Source organism: Suncus etruscus, chromosome 10, assembly GCF_024139225.1.
Source record: "Suncus etruscus isolate mSunEtr1 chromosome 10, mSunEtr1.pri.cur, whole genome shotgun sequence".
NCBI lineage: Eukaryota > Metazoa > Chordata > Mammalia > Eulipotyphla > Soricidae > Suncus > Suncus etruscus.
The window spans coordinates 31,361,544-31,384,303 of record NC_064857.1 but is presented as its reverse complement, the minus strand read 5'-3'; the positions used below and the strand labels follow the sequence as shown (position 1 = coordinate 31,384,303).

Genomic DNA, 22,760 nt, shown 5'->3' with positions numbered 1-22,760 from the left:
ATATCTCATGTTTTCAGTCTGTGCTTTGGATATGTAGCTATATCATTCTCCTGGATCACTAATAGAACTAAAGTCCTAACTCCTGTCATCCTATACTTCCTTTTCTCATCTTCTTCATTCCTGCCCTTATTTACTATCTTCTCTCAACTTCTACTCCATAGGTTCTGGGATCAAGGATGATCTAGGCATCCCCCATTTACTACATTACATTTCTTCATCCAGTTATTCTATCAACCACAATTAAGTGAGATCATCCTATGTTTGTGTTTCTTCTTCTTCTGGCTTAGTTCACTCAGCTTGCTATCTTCTAGTTCCAACCAAGATGCAGTCAATTACATGATTTTATTATTGTTTTTGTTTCCCCTGAAAGTTTAATTTTGACAAATGTCTCAGTGACATGTATTATGAGGTACTTTCTGGGACATATTCATACTTGTGCAGTATCTCTTTCAAAATTTACAAGGACATTGAAGAGATTCCACCCTTTTCCCTTTCCCTTACCCTAAGCAGAGCTAGGGCCAGAAAGATAGTATAGGGACCAGAAAGAGAGCATGGAGGTAAGGTATTTGCCTTTCATGCAGAAGGACGGTAGTTCGAATCCTGGCATCACATATGGTCCCCCGAGCCTGCCAGGAGTGATTTCTGAGTGTGGAGCCAGGAGTGACCCCTGAACACTGCTGGGTGTAATCCAAAAAACCAAAAACCAAAAAAAAAAAAAAAGAAAAAAAAAAGATAGTACAGAGCACTCGCCTTTCATGCAACTGATTCAAAGATTCACAGATTCAGATGTGACTCCTGGCACCACATATGGTCTCTAAGCTTGCTAAGAATGATCCCTGAGCACAGAGAAAGGATTAATTCCTGAACACTACTGAGTGTGGTCCAAAAACAAAGGAAGAAAAGGAAAAGAAAGAAAAAAGAGAAAGGAAGGAAGGAAGGAAGGAAGGAAGGAAGGAAGGAAGGAAGGAAGGAAGGAAGGAAGGAAGGAAGGAAGGAAGGAAGGAAGGAAGGAAGGAAAGAAGGAGTCAAATCTAATTCATGCTGCCATTTTGGGGTGTGTTTGGGTCACACCCGACAGTGCTCAGGGGTTACTCCTGGCTCTACACTCAGAAATCTCTCCTGGCAGGCTCAGGGGACCATATGGGATGCCAGGATTCTGCATGCATGGCAAACTCCCTATCTCCATGCTCTATCTCTGGTCCATGCTGCCATTTTTATGGCAGAGATTGAATAAGAAATTAAACCTAATTCACTATTGAACAAGAAATCACCCCTGACTCGCTTACACAGTGCAGATTTCTTCTCAACAGAACATTGTTTTAAGTTTAAGATATAGGCAAAACACTCCAGGACATTGAGACTACAGGCATATTCAAGGAGGAAACTGCACTCTCCAAGCAAGTAAAAGCAGAGATTAACAGATGGGAACATATTAAGCTGAGAAGCTTCTGCACCTCAAAAGAAATAGTGCCCAGGATACAAGAGCAACCCACTGAGTGGGAGAAACTATTCACCCAATACCCATCAGATAAAGGGCTAATCCCCCAAATATACAAGGCACTGACAGAAATTTACAAGAAAAAAAAAATCTAATCCCATCAAAAAATGGGGAGAAGAAATGGACAGACACTTTGACAAAGAAGAAATACAATTGGCCAAAAGACACATGAAAAAATGCTCCACATCACTAATCATCAGGGAGATACAAATCAAAACAACTATGAGGTACCACCTCACACCACAGAGAATGGCACACATCACAAAGAATGAGAATAAACAGTGTTGTCAGGGATCTGGAGAGAAAGGAACTCTTATCCACTGCTGGTGGGAATGGTGTCTAGTTCAACCTTTATGGAAAGTGATATGGAGATTCCTCCAAAAACTGGAAATTGAGCTCCCATACGATCCAGCTATACCACTCCTAGGAATATACCCTAGGAACACATAAATACAATACAAAAACCCCTTCCTTACACCTATATTTATTGCAACACTATTAACCAAAGCAAGACTCTGGAAACAACCAAGATGCCCTTCAACAGACAAATGGCTAAAGAAACTGTGGTATATATACACAATGGAGTATTATGCAGCTGTCAGAGAGATAAAGTCATGAAATTTTTCTATACATGGATGTACATGGAATCTATTATGCTGAGTGAAATAAGTCAGAGAGAGAGAGAAATGCAGAATGGTCTCACTCATCTATGGGTTTTAAGAAAAATGAAAAACATTCTTGCAATAATAATTGCAAGAGAAAAGAGCTGAAAGTTCCAGCTCACCTCAGGAAGCTCACCACAAAGAGTGATGAGTTTAGTTAGAGAAATAACTACATTTTGAACTGTCCTAATAATGAGAATGTATGAGGGAAATGGAAAGCCTGTCTAGAGTACAGGCGGGGGTCGGGTGGGGAGGAGGGAGATTTGGGACATTGGTGATGGGAATGTTGCACTGGTGATGGGTGGTGTTCTTTACATGACTGAAACCCAAACAAAATAATGTATGTAATCAAGATGTTTAAATAAAATATAAAAAAAGATATTACCTAATTATCACCACAAAGAGTGGTGAGTGCAGTTAGAGAAATAACTACACTGAGAACTACTATAACCATGTGAATCAATGAAGAAACTGGAAAGCCTGTCTAAAGTACGGGTGGGGGTGGGGTGGGATGGAGGGAGATTTGGGACATTGGTGGAGGAAATGTTGCACTGGTGAAGGGGGGGGGTGTTCTTTACATGACTGACACCTAATCACAATCATATTTGTAATCAAGATGTTTAAATAAAGATATTAATTAAAAAAGATGTTATCTAATTAGAAGTACTTTACAGATAGCATTCAATGATGATCTTTTATGGGGCTTTCCTTTGTATGAAGTTTAAATGATTATAGAGGGTTTATTTTTTCTGAAGTATTATTCTTTTATTTCTTTTTTGTTTTGTTTTGTTTTTTAATAATATCTTTATTTAAACATCTTGATTACAAATATGATTGTGATTAGTTTTCAGTCATGTAAAGAACACCCCCTTCACCAGTGCAACATTCCCACCACCAATGTCCCAAATCTCCCTCCATCCCACCCCGCCCTCACCTGTACTCCAGACAGGCTTTCCAGTTCCCTCATTCATTCACATGATCATGGTAGTTCTCTGTGTAGTTATTTCTATAATTGCACTCAGCACTCTTTGTGGTGAGCTTCATGAAGTGAGCTGGAAGTTCCAACCCTCCTCTCATTGTCTCTGAGGATTGTTGCAAAGATGACTTTTATTTTTCTTAAAACCCATAGATGAGTGAGACTATTCTGTGTCTCTCTCTCTCCCTCTGACTTATTTTACTCAGCATGATAGATTCCATGTACATCCATGCATAGGAAAATTTCTTGACTTCATCTCTCCTGATGGCTGTATAATATTCCATTGTGTATATGTACCACAGTTTCTTTAGCCATTCATCTGTTGAAGGGCATCTTGGTTATTTACAGAGTCTGGCTATTATGAATAGTGCTGCAATAAATATAGGTGTGAGGAAGTGGGTTTTGTATTGTATTCTTGTGTTCCTAGGGTATATCTAGAGGTTTTAATACTTAGAAAGCAACAGACATTAAAGTTTGTAAGAGTGATCTACACTTTCCTCTTCACATCACCATTCTTGTATGTGTGTGTGTGTGCGCGTGCGCGCATGCACATGTCTGTGTACTGATAAGTAGCTACCTTTTATGAACAGTTTCTCACTTGTTATTTATAATAATTCAATCAGCATCATGGAAATTAAATTCAGTTTGGTACAAGATTTGAGATAACATTCTTTTGTTGTTGTTGTTGTTGGTGGTGGTTTTAGGGTCACACCTGGAAGAGCTCAGGGTTTATTTATTACTGGTTCAAACTCAGGAATTGCTCTCTGTGATATATGGAAGACTATGGCATGCCAGGGATAGAACTCTTGGCAAAGCAAACACCCTACCCATGGCTCCAACCCTGGGATGAAGTTTTGAATAATTTTCAATATGATCTTTTTTTTTGTTTTACAAGTTTATAAAACAAATAATCTTTTAATATCCATGAATATCCTTGCATTATAATATTTTTCTAAAAATAAATAACAAATTTTATTTATATTATTTCTCCTTGATTTATTTAATACATCTGGGAATGAGAGAAAGGCTCTTTATTTATTTTAAATTTTTTTAAATTTTAAATTTTAAATTTTTTTAAATTTTAAATTTTAAATTTTTTTAAATTTTAAATTTTAAATTTTTTTAAATTTTAAATTTTTAAATTTTAAATAGGATAAATTTTATTTATCCTATTTCTCCTTGATTTATTTAATACATCTGGGAATGAGAGAAAGGCTACCTATAGTTACTTATCCTAATCATATCCCAAAACTGTCTTTTTGTTTGTTTTGTTTTGGGGCCACACCCAGAAGTGCTCAGAGGTTACTTCTGGCAGGTTTAGGAGACCATATGTGATGCTGGAGAATGAACGCAGGTCAATCGCATATAAGGCAAATTCCCTACCCACTGTACTCTTGGTCGGCCCCTCAAACCTAGGTCTTTAAATTAAACTATTCTTTTTAATTTTTGTCCTATAAAAACAAAATGGATTCAACTGTATTTGTCACATTTTATGACACATGATTTACCATAGAATTTTAATTAAATAAATACCAGCATCTGCCTGACAAATAACTTAAAAGGAAAATTAATTCTCTTATTTTGCAAAAAAATATCATTTAAGGCAAAACTGCATTTTCACAGGTGGTGAATCATATTTTTTACTGTCACTAAATAAAATTATTTGGCTAAATATCTTTAAGATTATTTAAATTGTTTACTAGAAGTTTTACCAATTTTTTACATACAGCAAAAAGAGGAAAAAGCAAGACAGAAAGATGAAACCATTTTTAGCCGCCAAGCACAATCTACTGGTTAATGGGTTTACTTCAGTCAAGGTTGTATGCAATGTAGAGTTATTGACTACATTCACATTGGTTCCTGTCCCTCTCCTTCTTCTCTCTGCTCTCTATCTTCCTCTCCTCTTCTCAGTCTCCCTTTCCCTCTTTCTGATAGACGAGAAAGGATGAGTTTTACTTCAAGTGAAAACAATAAAGTCTGAATGTAGAAATTGATTATGGTTACCAACAAACCAGTGTAAATAATTTCCTCAAGTAACTAGTCATTTATAAATTTATTTTTTAAAGTTATTATTGATGGCCTGGAACTATATTGTATAGCAGGTAGGACAATTGCCTTGCATGTAGCTGCCCTGGAATCAAACCCTGGCATCCCACATAATCCCTTAAACCCACCAAGAGTAATTCCTGAGTGCAGAGTCAAGAGTAACTCTGAGCATCATTGGGTGTGTCCCAAAGGGGGGAAAATGTTACCATATTTTCTGGCGTATAAAACGACTTTTGAAACAAAAAAAACGTCAACCGAAAAAAAAATCCGGTGGTCGTCTTATACGCCGAGTATATCCCGAAAAATGTTCCAATATGCTGCTAAACGAAAATTGTCTGAATATTGCCAGAAAACGAATTTTCTAACTCAATCCTGCACCAATCACTGCCAGGCTGCTTGGACCGCCTCTCTAACTCAGCCAATCCAAGCAGGCTTTTGATGCATGCAAATTAGACAGTGTTCTGGATCCGAATCTACACTGCCAAAAGCCTGCTCAGATTGGCCAGAGTCAGAGAGGAAGTCTATGACAGTATAACCTTTGAACCTTTGCTTGTTGTGATTGGCTCACTGTGGTACATACAGCTGCAGCATAGGAACGTTCTGTCTGATACAGCGAATATAGGCCTAAACCTATGTTTTAACTGCAAAATTAGGGATTGTCTTATACGCTGGCAAATACGGTACTATTGATCTATTCTCATCACTATTACTCAACATGAGGAACTCCTGGCCCATAGCAATTCACTAAGGAAGTGATATTAAAGTGTTTTAAATTAGAAAAGATAGTCAATTTATCAATAAATATTCAGAGATGATATGATATTAAAGATAGAAAAATCCTCCACTCATCACCAAAATTCTCCTAGGGGCAAAATGTACACAATAAGGTGGCAGGATACAAAATCACTATGTAGAAGTTCCTTGCATTTCTACTTGAAAATGATGAAGCTGAAGAGAGAAATAAAACAAACCCCTTCAAAATTGTGCCCCCCTAAATCTGACACCCAGGAATCAATTTTACAAGGGAAGTTACACGCTTATACAAGTAAAATGATAAATCAGTCTAAAAGAAATAGAAGACACAGAAAATGAAAACATACTCCTTCATGGATTGGAAGCATTACCATTGCAAAAAAGACAATCCTTCATAAAGTACTACACAATCTCCATCAAAATCCCAATGTTATTTTTTAGATACATGACATAATATTGCTAAATAATATATGAAATGATAAAATTCCTCCAAATAGTCAAAGCATATTTAAGAAAAAAGAAAATGGAAGCCTTTTATTCCCCTGACTATAAATAATCATATAAATCTATAGTAATAAAAGTTGTGTGGTACTGGGACAGAGACAGCTCAAATATATATAATCAGTTTATCTTTGACAAAGGAGCTGGGTGTATAAAGTGGATCAAAGCAAACCTCTTCAACAAGTGGTGCTGGGAAATTGGGTTAACTACATGCATAAAAGAAACAAAATCCAACAACATTGTAGTCCTATCTCACACTACATACAAAGGTTAATTCAAATTGATTAAAAACCTCACTACTAGATGTGATTTTAAATAGTATATCAAGGAAAAGTTAGGCTGAACTGAATTTCAGCGGCATCACCTAATATCCAATTAAATATCATTGGTGAAGAAAACAGAGGCAAAAATTAAAAAATAACTTCTCAAATTAAAGTTTCTGCACTGCAAAGTAGTAACAACTAGAATTAAAAAAATAACACTGAGTTGAGTGGCAGAAAATATTTGCTTAGCATACATGTGACAATAGACAAAAACCTTAGATTAATAAGGTACTCAAAGAACTCAATAGCAATTAAACATTCCCATCAAAAATGGGGGGAGGCTGAAGAAACATTTCCTTAAAGAAGACATAAAGATGAGCCATGGATTTATGAAAAAGTACTCTTCATTACTGTTATTAGAGAAATTCAAATCAAAACAATAATAAAATATTGTTTCACATTAATCAAAATCTATAAGGCTGTAAAAGAGTATAGAAAGCCTAAGACTTTCTCTGACCTTGCATGAGTTCAACCCAGATTTGGTCTTGGGCTCCTGATCATCACTAGTACTGTGACTTCTAAGCACAGGGCCAGGAACACCACTGTATATGATCTCCAAACAAAAAGCAACAAATGAACAAGCGTATAAAAATAAAATGACAGTGCTTATGGGATTTATTTAGGGAGCGTGGCGGACCTCACCCGGGGACGCTCAGGGGTTACTCCTGGCTATGCGCTCAGAAATCGCTCCTGGCTTGGGAGACCATATGGGACTCCAGGGATCGAACTGTGATCTTGTCTGTCCTAGGCTAGTGTACGTATGCAAGGCAGACAGACATCTTACGGCTTGCGCCACAGCTCCGGTCCTGCTTGTGGGATGTTTTAAGTAAAAGAATTCACATCTACTGTTAATGAGATTGTCACTCCTGGCAGGGCTCAGGGAATCATTCAGGAAATAAGAGACTGGATGCTGAACTGGATCTGGACTGGATATTGACATGCCAAGCACCCTAACTATATACTATACTGTCTCTTTAGCCTCCAAAGCTGTATTCTTGATACATTAATATTAAAATAGTGTTCTAAATTATGGTGCCTAAGTAAATAAGTTTGGACAATAGAGGTGTTTTGTAATTGCAAAAGAAATCATTATTAACTAGAGTAATTAATAGTGCTGATATTCTCACTCTTTTCCAGCTTCTTTTGCTTTGTGAACTATATTTTCCATTTCTCATTCATATGTGAATTCTTGTCACTGTCAAGCATTGTGTTGCGCCTACTATCTTCCTAATTAAATGCATATTGCTTCGAAAGTAGATATCTTGATTTTCTGGATTTTACTTTTCAAGTGGGTTTGGAAGTACTAATAACCCTGGAGATGTTAGTTGGCTTTCCAACTTCTAATCTTCAGTATAAACAATTTAAACTAAGTTTTCCAAAATTAATATTAATTTAAACCATCTGTCCACCATCTGCTAATGTGAGATGCAAAACCAGAGTTTCTTTGTAATCCTTAATCAGACACTTAGGAAAACACATATACATTCATAAAATCAATTTAAATTTCTTAACAAAAAACATCTTAAAAGTTCTACTGAAGGTCATGTAGGCTGAGAAAAAAATTAACTTTTATACCAGTGTCTTTTTTAGTACATGGTTGGCAAGTGTTAAATAGGCAAGTTGCCTAGTTCACAAAGATCAGAAGGCAGAAACAATATCTTGCTTTGCCATGTATTCAAAAGAGATAAGAATGCTGTTGGCAGATAATATGAAATATTGATTTAAAGAATTTTAGAATTTTTATTTGTCTGAAAATATAAAGATTAAAATGGGGTTCACTTCTGATATATGTACATAAACAAAGTAAGTTTGAGTAGTATATTTACAATGGAGTACATTTTTCAATTATTTTCTTTGTCAAAAATGTTAGGGCCTAGTGAGATACTTCAGCGGGTAGTGTGTGTTCTTTGCACTCAGCTGAGTTTCAATACCTAGCATCCTTATGGCCTTTAGAAACACCAGTAGTAATTTCTGAGTGCAGAGTGAGGAGTAAGCCCTGAGCAACACTGGGTGTGGACCAAAATTAAGCAATAAAATATTTTCCTGTCTAGAAGCTGACTAGATCGAGAGATACTCTAGCATTTGCATATGTCCTACCTGTACGTTTTACTTTTAATAACATTATTTTTACTATTTTACCAACTCAACATTATTTTTACAGACAAATAAATTCTTTTAAGAAGGCGAAGCTATAAGATGCAAAGCATGTCATTAATTATTAACAAAAATTACAATGAATCATACGTGTAATACATTTTATATCTTGATTATGTAAGTTAAATTTTGATATTTTATTTTCAGAGATTTAATGAACAAGACAGAACCTTGAGGATTCAACAGAAGTATTTGACTCTTAGAAATAGTAATGTTCAAACAACAATCAAGAAATAAGTGTGAATTTAAAAATAGTTTCCATAATTATGAACTTGTAATCTTTTTGGTAAGCTGATTTTCAATAAAACTTATTGATGTTTTCAGCTACAAATATTGGTTTCAAAATTGAACATGAAATAGATTTTTATTTTATGAAAATAACCATTTCATAGTACTCTTCTTACTAGGAAGATGTCACTAGCTGTTGACAATCATGTACAGTGGTGCTTCCCTAGGATGACATCTAGGGAAAATGACTCTGCTGTACCACCACACAAAACCAATTAGAGGACTATTTTCTGTGACAGGTCACGAATTTACATGGTTTCACATGAAAAGATGCACCTTTTAATTTCTTTATTAAGATGACATCTACGTCCCTTGAGGCTTTAAGGATGACAATCATTTGCTCATCATGAAAGAATATATACTCAGTAAAGTTACATTAGAAGACAAAGGTGGAAGACTGTTGCTCATTTCATATTTCCCATATGAGATATTATGTAAATTGATAATCAGAACCTTATATATGAACAGGACTTCTTAACTGGAATGTATTTAAACTCTAGTAAAGTATGAAGGAACAGCTAGTATAAATCCAGCTATAGTTAACTTATTTACATTGCTTAAATATATAACTCTGGTCAAATTATTTAGAAATTAGAAATTCATGGGTCCAGAGAAATAGTATAGTGGGTATGTGTTTGTCTTGCATGTGACTGATCTGGGTTCAATCTCTGTCTTTTCATTTGTTCCCATTAACCATGCCAGAAATAATCCTTAAATGTAGAGCCAGGAGTACATTCTGAACACTGATGAGTATGATTCTCAAACCACAAAAATGTAAGCAAAAGTAAAATCAAACAAAGAAAAAAGAAATTAAAGAAACCTCTCAGTCTCTAAAATGAAAATATCAAACATATTTTTATATTTTACATATATATTATTTGAAAACTGAATAAAATTATTCAGTTATCAAAACCTATTACTTGGTCATTTGGTTTGTTTTATATAATATATTAAAATGAAAATGGAAAATTTCAATAATTTGTTGTATCTACATAGGATTCAAAAAAATTTTTGGTTACCTTGGCAGTGCTCAGGGGTTACTCCTTGCTCTGAACTCAGTGGTAATTCCTGGTGGTGCCTGGGGGACCATATGAGATGCCAGGAATTGAACCTGAGTCACCCACATACAAAGAAAATGCCCTGTCTGTTGTGTTATAGCTCCAGCTTCAGGATTCAAAAGTGTTAAGAGTGAAGAAGTTAAAAATAAGATGACTTTTTCTTTGATTTTTTTCCCTAGCTCTGCACTCAAATCACTCCTATAGGTGCTTGGTACCATATGGAATGCCGGGTTCAAACTCAAGTTGACTGCATGCAAGGCAAGGGCCTTTCCTACTGTACTGTCTCTCCAGCCCCAACAAGTGACTTTTAAAGTAAAAAGTATTTCTTTATGTACAGTTAAAACTTCATTAAAACATGAAATACCAGTTATGGGCTTTATTTAAATTATAATATGTATTATGCCAGCTCTAAATTATTGGGAATTTTCTTATTAAATATTCATTTTGAAGTCAGTGTTAAGCTTTGAACTAAGAAGAGGAGTTAAAAGATAACAAGGAAAAGCAAGGAGATGGTCTAGTAGCCTGAAGCATATTCTATGCATGTGCAAACCCAGTATTTACATCTCAATACCATACAGTATGCTCCCAACACTATTATGTGTATTTCCTTCCCCCCCAAAAGCCAGTAGATTAAATCTTGCAAGCTGTTACAACTCTGAATGGAACGTAAGGGTATCAAGCAAAGTAGAGTGAAACAGAAGTAAAAGGACAAATACTTGGTAATGATCTTGCTCAGATCTAGAGTAAAACAAGCAAGCAAGGGATTAGACAATCCCCAATAAAAACAAATGGGATATTGCAACAGAATTTTGAACTGAGGTTGCAAAACTGGGGAAGGCGCTGGAAGAAGATGTAAGATTATTGCACGTTTACGTAAGATATGACAGCATTGCATGTTTAAAAATATGGAATCTGTGTAAACCATATGACCTCAATAAAATTAGAGCAACTCTTTGAAACAGACAGTAATAATTTTGTAATTGTCAGATACTAGAATAATAGTGTGATATTGGAGTCACTGGAGTCAGAAAATTTGTACCAAACTTAGTGTAAGGAGGAAATAGGGCCAGTCATTTGGGAGGGAGTGATGTGAGATTATGGTCTCAAATAACAAGTTCATAGAAGTTACCTGAATAATAACATTTTTTTAAAAAGAACAGATGAGAAATCACAGAGCTAGCTACAAAGATATTAGCGATTGTTGAGGAACTTCCAATAATATGGTGTTTTAGTGGTAAGTACATACAAGTCCAATACTAGTCAGACAAAAAATTGAAGAAACAGGTGGAGACCTAGATCTCTGGTTTTAGAATTAAGCCAGAACATATTTTTTTTTTATTTCTACTTTTCAGAATCAGACTGCATAGAATTATCATTAGAAAAAGCTCACCAGATTTCAGATAAAGGAATAAGTTGCGATCAAATGAATATGAGAACTAAAACATCCTGGCAATTTCATTCAGGTGGATTACTTTTTTTCTTTCCAATTACATTAAAATGGTAGCATTAAAATGAAATTACTCTATACATAAGAGGTTGCTTTAGATAATTGGCAAGGTAAAGTAAAAAGAGATTACTGGTTCTTTAGGAATAGATCAAAACATTTCAAGGCTGGGTAGAGAAAGATAAAAGAGGTCATGTAAAGAGGCATATATGCATAGAACACCCAAATATGCAGAGTAAGTAAAAGAACCAAGAGATTCAGTGTCACTTCAGTGAAAAATAGTGTTTGAAAAAAATAAAAATGAGATCAGCACTGTTAAGACAGGGAGAGAGACCAATGACCTCAGCAGGACAGAGAACTAGGGACTTGGAGTAAGTCTCTAGGAGATAATAAGATAGATAACTACAGATGTGTGACAAGAGGCAATGAAGAGAGAATAATGAAACACCAGCTCAAGTACGGGATCAGAATGTAAAGGTCATAAGAATACACAAATGTACTGTTTTGATTATTTTTTAAAATTGGAGAAAATGTGATCAGGTTATTTGTGAAATATGTATATTTGGGTAGCATAGGTAAAACTTTCCCCAAACTACTTCTGAGTGAGGTTTTACTAATTGTATTCAAATTCTTTGATAATGAAAGAAAATAAAAGTGAACTGTGTTACCAGAATATACTTAGAGACAGAGGGAGAAACTCTGCACATCTAACTAGAAGTGAGAAGACTAAAAAACGAGATTATCTAGTCTGTATACCTCAGGCTTCTAGGACAGATGGGACAAAAACAAATGAAGAACAAAATAGCTAGCTCATGTTATAGTTTTGGAAGTTGTGTGCCAAGGATGACTATAGAAAATCCCCACAGATTTTGGACATGTTCTCCTTTGCATTTGGACAATGTAGCTCTACCCATGAAATGAGTCTATATCACCCTGAACCTGCACTTGCCTGTGATGTGCATTGACTAGAGTAATGGAATATTTCAGAAGTGAGATTTTATTTCAAAAAAAAAGACATAAAGAGGTCTTGTGGCCTTTTATCTAAAAAAACTGGCTACTAGGTAGAGAAGTCTTCTAGAGAATAAGAAGAAGCAAAATTACATGAAAAAGAAGGCCCAGTTAGGACTATGGTCATGCTTGGTCTGTGAAATTATTGTGCATAAGCATTCAACTCTAATTAAACACTCATGATAACACAAAAGTGACCCAGGTAAGATTAGTTTGCTGCTTTAAGGCATTAAATTGAAAGAAGTTTAATATAATAATTGGCTAATTGATGGTCAATACTACTGGATAGAGTAGGCCTTCCATGAAGAACTAAGATAACAGGCCTTTCGAAAAAGTGGTTGTGTCTACAACTCTGGTTCAAATTCTCAGCACCATATAGGGTTCCCTTAGAACCAAGCACTTCTGAGGGGCCCACCTCTCCCAGCCTCTTCTCCAATCAAAGAAAAGATGATGAGCTAAGAGCATCCAAGCATTTCTTTTCGTTTTAACCCTAGCATAAACATCTACAGAAGGCTCAAGGGAAAAGAAAGAAGAATGAATGTGAAGTATGTAGATGTTTATGTTAGGGAAATTTGCTTACATAATATGAAACTTGAACATATCGAATTATGTTTTCATGAAAAATATTCCAACAAAAAAGTAGACCCTACTGCAAGTCATAAACTGCTTTTTGTTTGCTTTTGGACCACATCTTGTTGTGCTCAGGGATTAATCCTTCCTCTTCACTCTGAAAATCCCTACTGGGGCTGGGAGGATATATTGGATATATAAGTAGAACCTGGAGGAATTTTAAGTCATACACACTGTACACTATTTACAGTCTAACCATAAACTTTTAATAATATTAATATTGGTATATCACTTATAACATCTAATATATGAATTAAGAAAACTATCAATGTGAAAACTCCCTATACAAACTGATCAATTTAATATAAAATTAAAACTACACTAAATAGTAAAATGCATGAATACATCTTAACATGAATTTTGGTTGTTTAACCATTATTAGGACTAACTAAGACAAAACCAATGTAGTCGGGTTCTCTAGGTACTCTCAAGAGACTTCTATACTGTTTTTGAACTTGAGAATTACAATTCTCAAAAACATTCCTTTCTTTTTTAATTTTACAAATAAAGTAGTAATTTAGCAATACATTATACCTTACATAGAGAAAAAAGAGCAACATTTAATAACAAGTGAATAATTATGACATATGTACAGTATTTATAGAGCTAATGCTTACCACCAATGAGAAGAGTGAAAATGTCTCCATGTTTGCTTTGATAGGTTTTAAAGAAACCAACAGGATCTTTTTTTATTTTCAGGGCCTGTCCAATGTAAGGAAGCCATCCTTTAATCAAGGGAGGTTCACCAGGTTTCCTATTAGAAAAAATAACACAAAATATTTTTTGTTTTGATAATATAAGACAATTAAATTTCAGAGGTTTTCCCCAATTATCTAATTCAAATACTTTCTTGAAGAAAAATCTATATATACAAGGACCTATATTTATTAATCCTTGCCTAGTCTGTGTGGATCTGGAGTAGATATTTCTTTATTATTATCTTTTTTGGGGGGTAGGGCCATACCCAGTAGTGCTCAGGGGTTACTCCTGGTTATGTACTAAGAAATCTCTTCTTGTAGGCTCGGGGGAGCATATGGGATGCCGAGGATCAAACCCGAGTCCATCTCGGGTTGGCTATGTGCAAAGAAAATGCCCTACCATTGTGCTATCCTACCAGCCCCTAGAAATATTTCTTATGCATACTTTTTATAAGAATTAATTTCAAATAAACAGAAGGCCTAGTTGTAAAGTGCAAAATTATAAAATAAACACAGGGAGTATCTAGGTAATCTTTCTTTTTTTTCTTTTGCTTTCTTTTTTTTTTTTGCTTTAGCACCTGGTGATGCTCAGGGGTTACTCCTGGTTATGAGCTCAGAAATTGCTTCTGGCTTGGGGGACCATATGGGACACCAAAGGATCAAACCATGTTCCATCCTAGGTTAGCATGTAAAAGACAAACACCCTACCACTTGTGCCACTGCTCCGGTCCTGTATCTAGGTGATCTTAAAGCTGACAATGACATTTAGATGCAATACCAAAAGGATGATCTATAATACAAGAAGTCACTGAAATAAAATATTTCTACTCTCACATTTACTATTGGGGCCGAAGAGATAGCATGAAGGTAAGATGTTTGCCTTTAAGCAGAAGGACAATGGTTCGAATTCTGGCATCCCATATGGTCCCCTGTACCTGCCAGGAGCTATTTCTGAGCGTAGAGCCAGGAGTAACCCCTGATGCCACCGGGTGTGACCCAAAAAACAAAACAAAAAAAATTACTATTAAGAGAGAAAATGTCTTGCAAAAACACATCTCTGAAGACTCAATAATAGAAAATAGAAAATCTTTGAATAGATTTCTTATCAAGAAAGAAATATGACTAATAGACACATGGAAAGATGTTTCACATTAAACTATAAATTTTAAAATTAAAACATTATTGATTATCACTAAATACCTACTAATATGGCTAAATATAGACAAAGTTCCAAAATCTGACAAAGATGTGAAGGAGTGATGGGCACAATCAATACCAGTGGTAAAGGGTAATGGAACACAATGAGAGTTTAGCAATTTCATAAACAACTACCATCACCATTTGCCCACCAATGGTGACCCTTTGTATTAACTCAAATAAGTCGAAAATCTGTGTCTACAAAGAGATCTATACACAAATTCTATTTAACTTTATTAAAAATTGTCAAAACTTGGGAACAGTCAAAAGGTTCCTTTGTATGAATGTTCAAATGGTGAGTGGATATTCAAACCAGGATTAATTCATCTCAGGGTGTATTGTTTGGTGATAATAAAAAATGAGCAAAAATGCATAGAATAACATCAATTTCTTGATAAATGCAATTCTGAAAACTTTATACACTGTGTGGTTGCAACTCTACATTCTGAGAGGCTAAATCATGCAGATTGTGTGTGTAGGAAAATAAGTTTGCCAGATGTGAATGAAGAGTGAAGTAAGAAGGAATAAAATATTGAGATTTTACAGTAGGGAAACTATTCTGGTGCTATGTAATTAGAGATGCATATGCACTACACACAAAGTGAATACTAATGTAGACTTTATAAATCTCGTTATAAATATTGGTTTATACTTATATCAATATAATATATCCAACATAAAATAGTGCCTAAATTTGCCTCAATTGTACCACATTAAATAATTAGATTACTAATTTGGATTAAGGGGAAGTTAAGTATTTGGAAACTTTAATTTTTCTCAACGTTCTGTAGATCTCTGATTTATAAAACAAAGAGTACACATACATACAATATTAATTTTAAGCAGTGAATGTATATACTGGTACACGCTTTGTAAACAAGTAGAAAAAATTTGGGAGGTACTCTAATATTACGCCCAACAACAGAGAAGGTATAATGCTGCAAATTCAATCCCATCCTATGTTGCTGAGTGTGATCTTCAGCACTACTGGTGAGATCACTGGTACCACGAGTACAAAATATATGGTAGCACCACCACCAAGTGTGTGACCCTGGATTGTGTCAACACTGACAACAGCAACAAACAGACAAAGGAAGGCTTTGAAGGGTCTTGGATAGAAGACTAACCAGTGACCACCTACAGAAATCTTTCCACCACAGAATTTGGTGTACTAAATTCTGGAGGTACAGGTGAAGGATTTTTTTTTCTATCATCTTAAGAGTGAATGGACACCCCTAGAAAGAGAGTAGTAAGGAAAGTACACTCTCCAGGTACAGGCAAGGTATTGGGCAGAAATAATTACCCTGCAGTACCACTGAGACCAAGATGTGCATTTATGCACAAGAAACTCCCATTGAGCTGGTAGAGGAACTCAGAGCCTGCAGGGAAACAAAAGATTTTCTCCATGGCTGGTGACATGGTGCCAAGCCTGTCCTGAAAGCCTGAGGACAGGACGCACAGCTGCATCTCCAGACCCTGTTGCCTGTTTCTAAAGGGGTATCACGGGGCTCACTTAAAACTTTAGTGAGGCCCAAAGCAGCAGATACATCAAGTGGAATGAAGCTGATGCATAGACAGATTCCTGAGAGACTGCAAATAACAGTATAGTCCCCCAGGCCCCTGTAAAGTGAGAAACAGGTGGGTGTTCTTTCCATTGCAAACAAGTGTCCCAGTGCCTGCTAGTGGCTCCCTGGTCACCAGGAACAAAGAAAGACACACATGCATTGTGCTGCCCAAATGTGAACAGACAGTCTTGGTTTACAGTCTGTCCAGAACTGAGAAACAGCCTGGTCACTGCTTCAACATTGGTTTGGGTTTGAGTGACTGTGGGAGGAAGGTGTACCAAAGGAGAGAACTCTGGGTTAGATATATGATTGATGACGCCCAGGCTACCCAGAACTACAGATCAGTAATGTGCTCAGAAATATAGCAGCTGTCAAAACAAGGACATAAATAGTTCCTAAATAGATAAATAGTTCTGAACATAGGGACTCATGAACTTTGGGATAATTCTGACCTGAAACAGCCTTTCCTTACCCCCTAACTTGCTCCCTCCCCTTCCTTCTCTCTATTTTTCTTGCTTGCTTGTGTGTGGCAGTTGATTACTTAGGGCTTACTTCTGACTCTGCATTCAAAGAGCAATATGTGATGCTGGAGATCAAGCCTGGGATAGCAAACACCTTACCCATTGTACTTTATCTCTAGCCTCAGGATGAGCCTTGATTTCACCGGTAGTGTCCAAGAAGCCCCTTTAAAGTTGGTAAAAGAACATCCATTACTGCTAGAAATTAGTAGAGTCACAAGTATCAGTCTGATCTTGAGAATGGGAACACTTGGTCACTGTTAAGGGCAACTCAGAACTGTTTTAGCTCCCAAGAAGAAACAGGAACAATAAAAAAAATAAGGAATTAAGCAACATCACTGGAAAGTGACAAAAGTCTATGAAGGTCTGCAACTACTTCAGGTCTTTTCTAAGCTTCCTCAAGAAAACTTTAGAATAATTCTCTTATTTTTAAGTTATCTGAAGGAATCATGTGAACTAATATATGTGTAAATAGAACAGGAAAAAAAAGCCAGGATAATTCCAGGAATATTAACAGTACCAGGAGGGATAATATTAGAATGACAAAAATTCCAGGGGAGAAAGAGAGAAAGTGGGGAGAAAGGCTGGTTGAAGAAATAATAATAGATTAGGATTTACCCAAACTGAAGAGGGAGACTAGGGCACTGATCGATAAGACCCCAAAAGTGGCAATCCAAATAAAACCAAAAAGAGTAATGTAAAAAACTATTATAGTCAAAATTACAAGAACCAAAGACAGAGACAGACTCCTAAAAATGCAAGGGGAGAAAAATTAGTGCCATATCAGGATTCTCAAATGGAGAACTTAAAGAGAATGAAATAGTACATTCAAAGCACTGAATGTAAAAGACCCAACAAAGAATCATCTACATTGTAAAATCATCAATCAAGTTTGAAGGAATGTTAAAAACATTTTCAGACAAGTTTTGATGACATCTTTTGTATCTATAAAACTGACTTAGGAATATTCAATAACTTCATATTTAAAAATGTGCCAAATGAAAAAAGCAAACAAAACCCAGTAGAGATAGAGCCAAATTCCTGTATGTCAGTAATTTTTCTAAATGTCTATGAACTGAACTCATCCATTAAAAGACACATAATATCTTCATGTGGATAAAAAATAAAATGCAATGCTCTGCTGCATAAGAAAAATACTCAAACACTCATTATGAATACCAGCTCAGACTACTGGTTGACTAAAAGCAAAGGAATATCAGAAATGACTTTTTTTTGGTATCAGATTAAGTAGTGTTTAAACTAAAGAAAGTAAGAATATATAGAAATGTCATTATATACTGATTAAGAGATCAAAATCAGTAAGAGTATCCAATAAGTAAGTATTCACCAAATGAAGAAACAGCAAAGTATATTACAAAAACTGCTAATATATATGAGGGTCCATAGATGCTTGTCTATTAGAAGTGGTAGAATTTAACAGTAGTTTACTATAGCAGTGAACAGAGGTTCCTTTTTCACCAAATACCTCTCTATCTCCAGCACTGTTTTCAGACTCTTCAATATAGGTAGTTCTCATTAATATGAGGTTATATCTCATTGCCATTTTGATTTGCAGTCCCTGATAATCAGTTATTATAAACACCTGTTTTTATATTCTACTGATTTCTGCATGACTTCTTTGGTGAAATGTTAGTTTAGCTCCTCTCCCCATTTTGATAAAGTTGTTTTTGTTGCTGCTGAAATTTGTGAGTGTATAACATATATTTGGTATAAGAAAGATGTATGTCAGCCAATGCTTTCTCTCAGTGGAGTATATATTTTATTTTACTGTATTTTCTTTTGCAGTGTAGTATTTTTGGTTTTATCATTTTTTTCCAGTTTTGAGCTTAATTTGTGCGTAAATCCAGGATTAAATGGGACCAGCTGATCATCATCTCTGCTAAGTAAGATACTCAGATAGGCAATTCACACTGATAAAGATATTTTTTTGGCAAAATTAAATTGCCTTGATGCATCTTGATTGTGAAACAAGTGACCAGGGAGATAATTTATGAGTCAACTAAATGCTGGGATCCAGGTACTATTTCACCAAAACAAAATACCCAAGCTTGAATCATATCAACATGGTTAAATTTGAAGTGATGGAGACTAACAACACTCTATCTTGTCATGATTTTGCAAATTGGGTATTTGTCTACTTAGTGGAGTGTACTCAGATGAAAGTAAAAGAGGACCTAAGTAAAATCTGCCGGGAAGTACTCACTTTGCTGTATAGCCAGTAGACGGGTGTTGTTTATGGACCCAAATATAGAAATATTGCTCTTGGATGCCTACAGGAATATCAAATTAGCAAACACTAAATTCAAAATAAAATCATTTTGAAAATACATTAGATACCTTGTGAGACAACTTCCTCAAAATTTCCTGAAAATGTAAGAGGATCAGTGAATGTGCAGGTTAAGATTTACACACTCTTCGGTAGTTAGTGGATTTCTACATTTAGACAAATTGAATTAAAAGGAGGGAAGCAGGTATTGGTAGAAAATATTGCATTTCCTTCTACTTTTTAATGAATTGTGAAGGCCAGCTCAAGAAGTATATTTTCATCTTTAATACCGGCATGAAAACCAGTACCTGACTAAAAGAACCCTCATGGACTGAGCTGATGATATGTTTGAATATAGTATAATGGTGAGTGAAAATATGTGATATGGAAATGAAGACTGTCCATCCAAAATCTGATTCTGGAAAGAAAAATATGGAGAACCAGATAACACTAACCATGCAAAGTCTATTAATATTCAGATAATTTTTCTTTTTTTTTTTTTTTTGTGGTTTTTGGGTCACACCCGGCAGTGCTCAGAGGTTATTCCTGGCTCCAGGCTCAGAAATTGCTCCTGGCAGGCACGGGGGACCATATGGGGCGCCGGGATTCAAACCGATGACCTCCTGCATGAAAGGCAAACGCCTTACCTCCATGCTATCTCTCCGGCCCCCAGATAATTTTTCTTGAAAAACATTTCAACTTACTATTCATTTATAGATTTTTGTATATTTTCAGTAGTTTAGCATAATAATCTATATGTGTGAAGATATAAATATCTCCAAAATATTTTTTAAAGATATCTCTTACATGTGAAATATAAAGAATCATAGTAAGGGTAAAACAAATGGGCAGTCATTAAAATTGAAAATTCTGCATATAAAACTGAATTTATATAAATAAGGGTATGAAGTGTCTGAGAAGGGCCTTTGGCATAACTGGCAAAGGAAGATGGGCATTCTGAGGATAGGTGTGATGTTAAAAAGACATATATGTATATGAAAGTTATAATTAACAATATTATAAATCTAGTTCTTAAATAAAAATGGTAAAATAGTAAGTGCTTGTCTACAAGGCAGTTTGGATAAGGGATGGGGGTTGGAGGTGGTAGGAAGCTGAGGAAGTTGAGGAAAGCTGACACGGTGGTGGTATTAGTATTAGAAGATTGTATTCATGAAACTTAATTATGAATAACTGTGTAAATAACGTTACCTTTGTAAAAAACTAAAATTGGGCCAGAACAATATCACAGCAGGCAAGAGCATGTGGCTGACCCAGGTTTGATCCCTGGAATCCATTAGATCCCCTAAGCCTACCAGGAGCAATTTCTGAGTACAAAGTCAGTAATAACTCCTGAGCATTGCCAGGTGTGGCCCCCCAAAAAACAAAAAAAATTAAAATTAAAATATTTGTATAAATATTTATACAATTTATAATATTTATTATATATTTATAAATTTTATATATTTATATATATAAATATATATATAAATTTATATATATATTTATATATATAAATATATATATAAATTTATATATATTTATAAATATATATATTTATAAATATTTATTTTCACAGTATACCTTTACACCAATAAAGCAGTTAGTTAACCTTGCACATAATAGTATATTATATTTCCTAAAATATATAGAAATATAAGTGAAATGAGAAATATTTAGCATACTTTAAGATACTAAGTAAGATTCATCATTTTGGGGTAGTGAAATTTCAGAGCTTCGCTCATCAGTATCTTCTAATTGCATTCCATTGTTGTATTGCTCTTAAAGAGTGCTTCCCACTTAGTTTGGAGACTATATTGAACATCTTTATTATTATACATTGTCTATCTAGTATTTGTTGGCATGGGGTTGTTCTTATTACTGGATTGAGATGATTGTATATTTTGAATGAATACCATAAAGTGACATGTCCTTCTTAGTACATGGCTTTTAATTTCTTTTAATTGCTATTTTGTTGTTTAAATGAAAGTCATGCACAGAAGGCACTGTCTTCTAAAAAAAAAAATAGCCAAAAAAATACACTCTAGAAATCAAATGCATATTCTAAAAATGAGTCCAACATCCTAAGGCAGTGAGTAAAGAAACAGTTTGAGATTTACCAGAAGAATAAGCAAAGCCCATTCCACCCACATTCCAAAAATCAAGAGCAGACATTGTGTGGGCAGACTCTAACTGTAAAAAAATATGGCTGCATGATCCACCCGGGATACCCTCAACACTTCCACAGAATTCCAGGCAACTATCCTGTGACAGACAGTTAAATTCTGTAACTGGAGAGAAGGGTATGATTTACAAGTGAGGGAGCAAATGCTAGACTTGACAAATACTATCTGACATTGCTCTTTAAAAGCTTAGTTGAAAAAGTCTGTGGCACAGAGACGAAGTCTTCACCCTCTCAGAAAAGCCCAGTACACTCACATATAGTTAGGGGTAAGTTAGTTTTCTAGATCATGATAAAGCTTTAGGTTTCTTGACTCATGCTGAAAATTATCGGCTAAATATTTGTTTACAGTAACAATAAAAAGCTAAAACAACCTTTTTGTTAGGATGAACATTAATCCATCTCCATCTAGAAAAATTATAACATTCATTAGCATAAGTAATCTCTATTGTACAATGTGCTTAACCTTCATTTTTTTCCTCAGGCCTATAATCTCACAAATCCACTAGTGCTCTGTGAACAGCATCTGGTATTCAAACAATCTGTGCCACACAAGGAAAAAAAAAACAAACCTTGATAAAAATGCCACTTTTCAGTTCATTCATGATAAAACTTTGCTTTACATTAACTTTTGTACCATTCTATTATGTCTGTTACTCTGAAAGTCCTAATAAGAGAATGCAATAAATGTTTTGGCTTTAGCAGAATGGCAATTAATTTAAAAATGGATTGAACCTGCTAATAGCACAGAAAGCTCATATTAAAGCACTTTTAGTCAAAGATTTAAATGTAATGGCAATGTAGAAACAAGAAATGTAGAATGCTCACAAATTTCTCCGTCACTGGCGTAGGAGCAGAACAAAGTCAATATGAACACAATGAAATGTATTTTCACACCAAAGTATATAAATTTTCAAGTTCTGTCTTAGTCAAAGCTTCACGAGTTATCTATGCAATTGTGAAATCTAAACAAAG

General features: G+C 35.1%; 1 protein-coding gene across 1 annotated transcript in view; it reads right to left on the bottom strand.

The window, feature by feature from the left end:
- The window catches only part of LOC126020116 (cytochrome P450 7B1), a 235,838-nt gene that overhangs the window by 30,811 nt on the left and 182,267 nt on the right, over positions 1-22,760 (bottom strand). Inside the window, exon 3 of the mRNA XM_049781592.1 lies at positions 13,959-14,095. Coding sequence (XP_049637549.1) covers positions 13,959-14,095 — 137 coding nt within the window. The remainder of the gene's footprint in view (positions 1-13,958; positions 14,096-22,760) is intronic.